Source organism: Euprymna scolopes, chromosome 10 (assembly GCF_053919585.1).
Source record: "Euprymna scolopes isolate OS-2025 chromosome 10, ASM5391958v1, whole genome shotgun sequence".
Classification (NCBI taxonomy): Eukaryota; Metazoa; Mollusca; class Cephalopoda; order Sepiida; family Sepiolidae; genus Euprymna; species Euprymna scolopes.
The window spans coordinates 94,165,471-94,177,722 of record NC_136491.1 but is presented as its reverse complement, the minus strand read 5'-3'; the positions used below and the strand labels follow the sequence as shown (position 1 = coordinate 94,177,722).

The following is a 12,252-nucleotide window of genomic DNA, read 5'->3' as shown; positions in this document are numbered from 1 at the left end:
CAAACTGATTGCCAGTTTTAGTGCAACATTGTTGAATTCCTAACTTATTCTGTTCAATTACCAATTTCTAACTTAATCTTTAAGATTTTGATATGGTTTAAAAAGAATTTTTAAATTTCTAAATACATAACTCTTGTATTATGTATTCCATTATATTTTACAACAAGTTGAATAGGACTGTGCAGCAAATAGACAAAAAAATGCATTCTTTTTCTCAAGTCAATTGTAATGCTACATTCTTTTGAAAAAGCAACATTCAATATTTATAGCAGGTATCACAAATCAGCCAGTTTAGTGTGCGAAAATGGGTAGAGATAGTAAACTTCCCATCAGTAGAAACTTACAAAGACTTTCTTTTTGGAGAAGGGATATTTTGATAACATTTGGATGGAAACATTTAACCTTTTTTCTTCATAAATGTACAATTCTTTTCCGGTTACTATTTTCAGTTACAAGTAATTTATTTTTAATGTTGAGGTTTTTCAACTTTATTTAATGATACTGTGTATCTATGCATATAAGAACGTTTCAATCAATGAAAAAAGGCCGCTCGTCAATGTGGTTCCTTACTATCGGATTTTAAGTTGTCTTTCGAAAAAATAAAAATAAAAAATAAAAAAACTAGTGAATGAACTTTGTCTTATCAAATAATTTTTTTTTTTTTTTTACACGGCCCAAATCACTTTATTGATTTACTATTAAAATATACCTATATACATATAGTTTTATATCTACTGTGCTTTGAATCATACTACAAAGATTCAATATGTTAGTTGTTGAAAGGAATCTTCTATGAACAATTGAAGTAACACTTGTTTTTGTTGAAAGGTAATAGGATTTTGCCCAAGGTTAAGATTGTGACTTTTTTAAAAACAATTACTGCTTCCATTGTGACTAATTTTCATTTATAAGATAAACTTATATTTATAAGGAATTTTCACATATTTGAAGCTTGCTTTTTTGTTATAGACAATGAATTTTTGCTTTTGAACCAATAGATCAAGACTACATGTTTTCTAATTTCCAACAAACTTAAAATGTTGATAATTTGGTACTAATTGTATTACCCAAGTGCTTTAAAAAAGCATTACAAATTTTTAGATAGAATGAAAATAAAATAAATAAAATTCTAATTATAATGAAAAAAATAAAATAAAATTCTGGTTTGGAACCTTTTATTAATGTATTAATCAACAATAAAAAAAAATGTTATTTATAAATGAATCAATAATCTGAACTGCTGAAGAATTCCAAGCCTTACAAAGTGTTTATTTACTATAGGAATTAGAAATTTTCTGATTAGAAAACTTCTAGTAATTCTGTCTAAATACAATCTGGATAACATCAACAAACATTTTCTAATAAGATTAGTTGATATGGCCGATTAGTTACATAAGTTAAAAGTTTTTAGAACAAATTAATTTAAAAAGAAAAAGTTAGAAAAACACAGACTAGATTTGACAAAAAAAAGTAAATAAAAATAAAAAATAAGACAAATATTGCTCTTAAAAGCCATCACAAGTGAGCATCACATGACAATATGCTTTTGAAGAGGAGAATGCTCTTCCTAATGCATAACTTGGGTAGCATTTGTAAGATTTGGCACCAAGTTCAACTATTGTCTAATACACGGGTATAAATTTGGTTAGTTTAGTCATGTGACTAAATTTCTGAATAGATATACACAGTTGCTGGTTAGAACTAAGGAAAAAAACATTTAAGAATCTGATAGCGAGAGGTTGCAACATCAAAGGGTTTGGAATGTGTCAAAATCATTTAATCTCCAAGAATTAACAGATCGTCTGAATATTGAAAATATAAGAGTTGCATTCTTTTTTAAAATTGCCCAAGTCAAATAGTCTTTGGAATTGCCAGAGTCTGATCTCATACATTCCGCCACTGCAATCATAGTATGAAACCCTTTTGTGTGACTTTTTAAGAAACAATTCATAGCTAAGGAAAATGAATCTATAAGTAATAACTATTTCAATTTGAAATGATTGCCATCTCATTCCTTAATACATTTCAACTATCGTCCAAGAGAAAAGCATTCAAGGAACACTCACCCTGGTCCTGAGAAATAAACAATATCCATAGCCACATTAAAGGGATATACATCAGAAATTTCATTAAAATTAAATGATTAAGTATATGAATGAAAAAAATTTAAGCAAGCAGCAGCTTAAAAAATACATGGTAAAAGCAAATTAATGCTTAATTTGAGAAAAATTGAATCAGTTTAGAGTTATAAAATTTCTTTCAATTGTGGTTTGCAACAGCAGGACTATTTTAAGCAAGCAGCGATGGTTCAAGCAAGCAAAATATATTAGATATATAAAAGGGGAGAAAAAATGTAAACTTGAATCAGAAGAACAAGTTTAAACATATTTTTGTTATGAATTAGTTCATGATTTCAACTGTGTTTATGCAAAACTGATCCCCTTTTGTACTCCAAATTTTAGGGTTCATAACTTTAACAAATTAGTATACAAAAGCCAAACAATTTTTTTTTCTCACTATTTTTAAAGGTGTATTTAATAACATTCTGAAATATCTATTAGAAATGTTAATTACAATTTATGAACTAAAATATACTTTAAAAATTTTAACAAGAAAATTACTTTAATGACTATTACATTTGTTTTCTAAATTCTAACATAACTTATTAGTTTTTAATGATTTGTAAGATGCTATGCAATGTGTAATTGTGAAAGTGAAATAACGATTGAATCACAGTAATTGAACGACAAAATATAAATGAATCCAGAATGTGTAAATAAAATAGGACATAAAGAGAAAAGGCGTAAAGGCTGATTGAGCTGCAATCTTTCATTTTTAAAATTACAAAATTCAAGTGAAAACAAAAATTTGATTATTAGTTCATCACTGAAAAAAAAACAAAAAAACTAGTGACTGGTCAGTGAATAAAACATTTCGGTAAATTTTTACCCTTTACCCCCCCCCCCCGCCTCTGTCAATGGAAAAATAAAAAACATTTTTCTTTGTGAGAATACACATCAAAACCTTGAAATAACCCAAAGGAAAAAATGTTTTTGATTTTAGAATCACTTTTCTATATAGATAGAACATCAAGTGATTAACCCAATTGTTGACTATACAACATAGGATAGAACAATATTTTTGATTTCCAAAATGGTGTTGATTTTGGAAATACCGAAAAAATTACTCATTTTTGTCTTAAACTATGTTGTTTTACAACCATGATCATTTTATGTTATATTTATATAGTAATATGAAATCACCCAATGTTGGTGAAAAAAAAAAAAAAACTTATTTATTTTCCATTAATTGCATTTAGGAAAAGGGTAAATATCTACAAATATTTTTTTGTAAGAAAAAAATAAAAAGTAGCCAAGATGAAAATGTTTAAATACTTAAACTGCAAGCAAAACATTGATAGTAAGCTTGACTATTTTATTTTGATACACTAACATGATCAAGATTTCTCAAATTTAATAAAGAAAGCTTGAACCTGATGTGAATAGTTATTGAACTAAGGTTTTTATTAAAATACAACTGTTACTCTGCATGTCAATATTGAATTCATAGATGTCATCATAGAGACAAGATGGAAATCAATACCATAATTATGAATCAATGACAGAAGAGGCAAACAATGGAGAGTCCTGTTCAATTCTAATTAGAATGGCAAACTGATGATACCAGCAACTTTTGACAAAATATATAATGATTCATTGATATATTCAGTATAGGTTTTTGTTGAAAACCTTTAACATAAATGTATGAATTCAAAATCTGATTAAACTAGAAAAAAAAATGTTCAAAGATTTTAATTTATTTTTACATGTACTTCTTAAATATAATTGTTTAATTAGTGGACATTTTGATTCCAATATTGAAGCTTATAAATCCACTACAGAACAAAATATTTTAATATCACAATATTACAGATCAGAATTCTCCATGGTTTGAAATGTGAAGCATAATACTTTGGTTAGGGTATTATGTACTATGAAAAAAAGAGAGCTACTGTGCCATTGCACATCACATCAAAAGAACAGGAGTGTGAGTGCATATTCACAGCGAGATATATTCAAGCTTTGGTTTAAAATACATGGGAAGACTTAAATGTGATCAACACTCACAGATTTTGATATCCATGTTCCCTAAAAGAAAAAAATGTTTTCGGTTGTGAAATAGATTTTCACTATATGCAAATATATCCCAGTTATGTGATTGATCATTTTAAACACATCAGTGCTCGTGCTTTGTAAGTGGATATCTATGAAATGTAAAAAAGTAAAAACACTATTACGTACCCACAGGTTATGTTGAAATTAGTAAAAGTTCCAAAAATTATGAAAAATGATAGAGCAGAAAAAGAAAATTTATCAAATGCGGTTTTATCACATTTGTTAATTTTTAAAAGTTTTCAGAATTCAGGGGAGGTAACTAGTATTTCAAATTTAATTCTTGAAAACTCAATATGTATGGTTTGTTATGTCTTATTTAATGTTTGCTGTTTAAATAAACTGCTATTCTTTTGATGCAAGTTTTTATCCTTAAAGTTTTTTTTTTTACAATAGAAAAGAAAAATGTTTCTTCAATTCCATATGACAAACCAACTTATCTCCCTTGTTTTTAATTAAATTCCGCCATTTCAAATTAGAAAATAATGTATCAAGAATAGTTTGTTTTTGTTTTTTTATAAAAAGTAATTCTAGCAGATCTATTATTTTTCATAATTTTTGGAATTCTTACTAATTTCGACCTGACATGTAAGAATAGGGTTTTTACTTATAATGCATTATTTTGATTTTTTAGTTATTCACTTTTAATTCACAAGCATAGAAACATTTCTACTAGTATCACAATCACATAAGTTGAGGCTACGATTTTCTTATTTCAATTAGGGGTTCAACAGAAAGAAAAAACTAATGCATATTATGATTTTAGATTAAAGATATTGCCTTTTAAATAGCGAAAGAGAAAGGAATACTGAATTATTAAAACAAAATAGTATTTTTTTTAAATTCTACCTGTCGTGCTTTTTTCTTTTTCTTAAATATATAAATTATATATTTATTTATAAATAGTATTGTAAACATGAAGATACTTAAAACATTTTTTTTATTTTTAATTGATTTAGACCAAAGTAAAGCTTTTAAAACTTTAAATATTTGCATCTTTAAATGGCTTATAATGGCTGTTTGCTAATTTTCTTTTCAATAAGAAATATAAAATAAATATGTAATTTAATCAGAGTTTTATTATACCACATACATGTTATATTATTTGCATTTCAAATGAATTAAAATTATGTACGATAATCAATAATTTGGAAAATTATGCTAGAAAAGCAGTAAATTCAAATATTCTTTTACACTTCAGTGTTAGTACCACATAACACCTGCAATTTAATAAAAAAAATCTTTTTCAGGTTTTCCATTCAAGCCCTTTTTTTTTTTTTTTTTACACAAATGTTACCAACACAAAGAGAATCAAACATTCCCGTTTGAAAATATTTTTCTAATTGTGAAGATAAAATTATTTTAGGAAGTACAACTATTGAAGTATAATTTACAAACAAATTAAACAGCAAATGCAATATATCTGTTAATCTAATTAGTCTGTTAAATATTTAGATTAAAGTAACAAAATATCAGATTCATCCAAAGTTAGTTTGTTTTTTTTTACTAAAAGGCAATCAAACAATTCAACCAGATTATTTTATTTCAATTTAAATGAATTAAAACATGAAATTCTGAATGGACAAACAAGAATTGAGTGAATTAACATTGAATGGAAAAAAAGAAAGAAAGAAAAAAGGTTAATGTTAAGTAATGCTTCCAACAAATCCTTATACAAATTTAAGGAGGTGTGAGGAAAATATAACGATCTTTTGCAAATCTTCAATTTAGAATAAATTTTAGAAAATAGTAAAACAGTTTTCGTTAAATGTACACAAGGCATAGAAAAGCTGAAACTATATATTCCAATATTTTGGAATTTTGTAGATAAAGATATTTTTCTATTATTCGTACTACTGTTTTCATCTTTGATGTTATTCTCACATTTGGAACAGTTGCAAACCCACACAAGACTGTAGGTTACATCAACCGAAATGCAAGAGTGACAATAACATTTAAAATGAGAAATTTATTTACTTTTGTCATCTTTATCGATACTGAACATAGTCATTAACTTCATGAACTGTTAATAGATATTTTGTTAATAAAAGGTTAGTTCAACACTACCATTTCTGTTCATACACATATTCACATAATCATAAAATAATGTGTAGATAAATGTAATAGTGTAGTTTTCTGTATAAAGTATTTAAAGGAAGCAGTTAACCCAACAGAAAACAGTTTCATGCAAATAAAGTGGAAGTAAACAGACAAAATATTATTATACATATATATATAAACATGCATACCACGCGCTTCTTACCATAATTTTTTTTATTTGATCCAAGGTGAAGATGGGGAAAAGAGAATTTTAATGTATAAGTTTCATAATATTATAAATTTTCATTTAAACAGCAGCAATGTAGATACGTTACTTTTTTTTATTTGCCATGCAAGTTTTAATTTTGATATTAACGAAAAACAAATTTTTTTTTAATTAAAAAATACAAGATTAAAAAGAAATTTTAATTCAAAAATTTAAATCATTTAAAAGACAGTAAATTATTTTTCACATTTAAAACTATCATTTCCATTTTTATAAAGGCACACAAAACTACAGGATTAGCAGACTTGCTTGCAGGGTTGGTTGGTTGTTTTTGTTTTACGGCATATCAACCCTTTTCAGGTTATTTAATGCCGAATCCAAAGATTTTGAAGAAATTTTTTTAAATAGAATATATTTGTTGTTTTCAAATCGGTTTCTATTTTACCCATAGTTGGGACCCTAACAGGTACTACCACTCCGGGTCAGAGTGGACCTGGGAGCAATGGCAATTAAAGGGTGGCTCCACACTCCCCAAAGCCCGCAAGCTGGGGTCTCACCACTGGATATAGCTTAAGGTCATATCCAGGACCTGCTTGCAGGGAATGTGTTTCTTGAACAAATAATTTATAAAAGCATTACTTGGATCAAAACTTTCCAACAACGTAGTATTTTATTTTTATTCATTTTTGTAGATGCACATTTTTGTTTGAATGCTATTACAAAAAAAATTTACATATTTACAATAGAAACATGCCCATGTGTCTATATATTATGTAAAGAAAAAAAAAAAGCAGAGAGAAATATAGATTTAAGCATTTCATTTGTAAATATTTATTCAGGCTTATTTCAATTATATTTATTATCTCCACCTAATGCTTTATTATATTGTGTGAACTTTTCAAAAAGTCCCAAAATATTTTATTGAATTCATATGTTTAGTAAACTTTTCGTTTGTTTTTTCACTAATCACTATCCTGGCTGTACATTTGTACACTGCTAGTCCAAATTTTCTTAATCTAGTAAAATCATGATTTCTACTATTTCAGGCGTTTTCCTTTAATAAAATTATCTTGTCGGATTTTCAAATTTAAATGGACAAATCAAACTTTGTTTCTGGCTATCCAATTTTTATTTGTCATTGCTTTATTGTGTTACTGGTAATATAACATACATAGCTACCATTTATTATTTTTAATTATTTAGTCCTGCAAAAATAACGGCTAATATGAAACATTTTTAAATCGCTCAAAATGCAAATCAGCAAAGAGAATAACTGATTTTAAATTGAATATATAAGAGCTGTCTACTTTAAAGGTGCAAACAATCAAAAATTTAGGGCAATGTCTGGTACGTAGAGCTAATTGAAAATAAATAAGAAACAATTATGTAATTAACTTTCTTGTAAACACAGTATTTAATTTAATCAAAATTAATGTTACAATAAGACAATTTTATTGTACATAATTATTTTTATCATTTGATTTAACTTCCATAAAAATTTTAATTCTGAGAAAAAGAAATTTATTTTATAGCAAGCCTCAGCTCATGTGAAAAGGTCAATTCAGGTGTGAGAGGATTTTTTTATTGTTACTATTGCCAACTGACAACAGGCAAATTGGTGTCAACAGCTTTACAGTCTCCATTTGGGTCATAACCCAAAACATAATTAGATGCTTTGTCTTCTGACCAGCGCACAAATGAGGTAACTGAATGGGTCAAAGCAAGCCTAGAAGTACATGTCCCCACAAAAAGATTCTATACAAAACACTCACTTTTCCCAATCGTTCACTTTGACCTGTGAAGCTCCAATTGTTTGTTAGCGGCAAGCATTCTGTTGATTGAAAACGGCACTAACCCTATGCGGGTTTGATCAGAAGTTCCATGGGAGTATGAAATTTACTAGCAGTCCCCAGTCTCATGTATATCTTCATTAGGGGAGATAATGACATTAGGTTTTTGCAACTCCTGCAGGGAGGTGTTGACATCCTCCTATATAGAGTGCCTGGAATTCCCAAATTGGTCACGCATCTGGTTTAATATTGCTTAACTTTGGTGATCCAATGAGAACCCGTGTGGAAATGTGATTATGCCGTATATTCTATGGATTCAAGCTTTATAAATGAACTACAAATAGGCAGAAATTTATAGAATCCAAAACAATAAGAATATTCTCTTGTCATAGCCCTTTTGAACTACAGATCAGTACATAAAACTGCCTGATTAGCTCTCATCCATGAGACAGCCCAGGGTAATTTGTTGTGTGGCCAACTTATCAGTTCAGGTACATTGCTTGCACACACAGTTTAGCTTCTTTTTTTTTTTTTTTTTTTAATCTCCTGGACTTAGTGTTACTGTTTGTATATGAAGAAACAGTTATTTTGAATTTTGAATGAGAGGCAGGAGGTTTGTCTTATCTGCGACATTTATTTGTGAGAGTGTCAACAGAACCAACCAGGACATTTTAGGGCAAAGTTAATTTTTATCAGTCCCTTAGACTCTAAATTAACCTTTAAAAGGTCTGTTACATTAACTGCGTGTACACCATTCACACCTTTTTTTTCTTTGTATTTCCTCCCAGACTTCGTGATAAAGCTAATAATGGGAATGTGGGTAGGTGTTTATTTTATATCAATATAGAAAATTACTCGCACATAAGAGTATCCTATATCTTTACAAAGCCACAATTTGCCCATCTGGGCCGATGTATGTACCACTAGTCTCACTCTTAGACAAGGTCCAAAAAAGAGTCAACTCTTAACAGGTCCTGTACTATCAGTCAAACTCCAACCTCTGTTTTAGCACTGCAATGTTGTATTAGTCTGTTTTGTAAGTACTTTAGTGGTATGTGCTCTGATGAACCCATGGCAAATGTGTTCCCTAAACGTACATACTTCCGACTAACCAAACAAGTAGCAAAATGCCACTCCTTTAATGTTAGTTTCTTCCTTTAGACTTATAAACTTTGGAATTCCCTCCACATTTCCTGTTTCTCTGATTGTATTAATCTGCAGAAGTTTAAATGTAATGTGAATCAAAATTTTGTTGCTAAACTCCAATCCTCTGTTAGACATGATCCCAAATAGCCACTTACATCAAAGTGGCAATATGCCTTGCCTGAGGTAATTAAGAAAAAAAAAAAGTGGGGAAAAAAAGCCTTCGGAGAAGAGTATTTTGTTTATTTTAAAAGGAAACAAAAATTCAACTGATATTCTCAAATAAATCATTGTAAAATTAATCAAATTCAACATAAAACATGTCAATTTACAGAAATATTTAAGATCATTTTTTATCATTTTTAAGGACAGGTTCAATGGAAAAGAAAAAAATAGTGTTCCAGTTAAAAGTGTCTAACGAGACAAAAATATATTAATACAGTTAATGGAGAAATGGAGGACAAAACTCACAATGCTTTTTTTTTTTTTTTTTGCTCTACAAGCAATCACTGAAATTTGAGAACTTTTGGACATGTCTAGAAACCCCAAGGTAAATATACATACACATGTCTAACAGATGAATTCACACCCAAGTTGTACATATACATACTCGCTGGCACTTTGATGTTGCCCAGGAAGTATTGAACCTCGTTATTCTTATTTTTTTTTGTTTGTTTTTTGTTTATTTCTAAAATAAAAGTAAAGGGTTATCTTTGCAGTTTATGGATATTCGGTGCAAGTGTAAATCCTACAGTATTATTGAAAGTAAGCCTAATAAAACAGTAATATTGCAATTGGATTACTTGTAACTATACCAGAATGACTAGGTAAAATCAGATGGAAAATTTGAATATCATAAAATTCTTTGAAAAATTTAATCATTACTGAAATATCAATATTTTAACTGTCAACATTAATTTCTATAACAATTGGAACAAACTTGCTCTCTTCATGCATACACGCACACACACACACACACACACACACACACACACACACGTCCAGCCTATAGGCTAAGATTAAAGTATATCTGTTCTGTCACATAAATCCACCTTTTCAAGCATTACCTCCTCCTTTTGGAGTCAATGAAGATTTTGTTATTTGGCTATTTGTGTATTCCCTAATAAGTGAGGCACACTCATCTGTAACAGTGCTAATGAAACCGACAAGGATATTGTTGCAGTCGGAGAATAATACCTTTTTTTTTCAAGGAGCTTGATTCGTACCGATAACAAAATTATATACTCAACCATCAGTTTTTAATATGTTCATCCATTTTTCAGTTTCTTATACCCATATGATTTCAGGCATTTTTTTTTTTAAATGTTAACAAGTACAAAAAAACAAAAACTCAATTTTCAGAAAAACAAATTAAATAAAACAAATTTGACAGGCAGGGTGAGGTATATAAAATAGAAAAAGCAAAATTATTTGTATAATAGAAAATATCTTAAATTCATTACAAAGTTAAGATACTATGCTATTGACTTAATCTCATAAAAATTTGTTCAACAATAGTTTTCTCCCATTTTTCAAATTTACTCTATGCTTCACAAAATTAAATTTCATATTCCTTCCTTTCCCTTTTTTTTTTCTAAATATAAAAGTTAAGTATCATACAAGTATTAACTTCTAAGAGATGGATCAAAATAACCAATACAAAATAAATAAAATCACCAGCTACCATTAACAGTAATGCTCAACTTTCCATAAAGAATGAATGGAGCAGTCTCTGTGCTGATACTATTTATACAAAAATTAAGATTTCAGTTACTCATGATTTATGCCGAGAGCCTAAGCATTAAAATCACTAACTGTTGACAAAAAAAAAAAAAAGTCTAGCAATAATGAAGAGCTGTCATACAGCAAAACTAACTACTCCAATTGAAACTAAATAATTTGATCTTCCATTGATATCTTCCATTTCACAGATGCACTGAAAACTTAGTCTGCCTGGCTTAATATACTATACTATGTTACACTATCAAAACATCAACTGTAGAATCAGTTTGGTATCATTAGCTTTTCTAGTATTTCTGTCAAGTCAAAGGAAAATTAAAGTATGTCTATTGATTATATATATATATATATATATATATATATATTAGGTTGGGGGGGGGGAGAAATCTAGCAGAGTGCTCAATTATAAGGAAAATCCTAAAATAAGAGTATTTATATTTTGTTTACAGACAGTTTTTAGATGGAACAAGTCATTGATACTGTTAGTTTCAAACCCGATAATTAAGACCGTTTTAGATACCCATATCAAGCTCTCTTCAGATATGCCCCTTAAACAAACAATCAAGCACTCTGGTTATTTGTCCTATACCATTAAAGATTAAACTATACAAGAAAAATATAAAAGATAGGACTTAAGATTCCCTCTCCCATCTGGGATTACTTTTGTTTGTTGTCATTTAGACTTGGTCATCAGTTTTATCTATTCCAATCACCAACAAGTTATGACAAAAGCAATAGATTTTTAAAATGGGTAAAATCAAAGACAGTCCTAACAGATGGTCAGCACATTGCTGATGGAAAGGAGGGACAAATTTGACGAGTCATATCAATTGAAACAACACCATCTTGTCACATGTACAATTGTCAATAATTTTAAATATTTTTAAAAAAACTTGTAAATACATAATTGAAAAAAACTAACTGGCCCATATTTCATAGCTAAAGAAATATAAAATTAAATTCATGGCAACTTAGATACTATAATAAATAAATATATGCCACTAAAATTGGGGGGGGGGATACTAAAAAAAAAATTTTTACCAGAAAACAATTTGATGATTTAAAAAAAAAAAAAAAAAAATTTATTACAGATAGATAAATAAACAGGGATGTGGTAGGGTTTTATCAATATAAAGTGATA

General features: G+C 28.5%; 1 protein-coding gene across 8 annotated transcripts in view; it reads right to left on the bottom strand.

Moving 5' to 3' along the window:
- LOC145286143 (formin-binding protein 1-like) overlaps window positions 1–12,252 on the bottom strand; it is a 262,792-nt gene that overhangs the window by 39,195 nt on the left and 211,345 nt on the right. For 2 of the 8 annotated variants that reach the window (XM_080134869.1, XM_080134865.1), the window contains exon 10: window positions 4,128–4,148. The exons of the other annotated variants lie outside the window; for them this stretch is intronic. In XM_080134869.1, coding sequence (XP_079990995.1) covers window positions 4,128–4,148 — 21 coding nt within the window. The remainder of the gene's footprint in view (window positions 1–4,127; window positions 4,149–12,252) is intronic. 8 annotated transcript variants of the gene reach the window in all.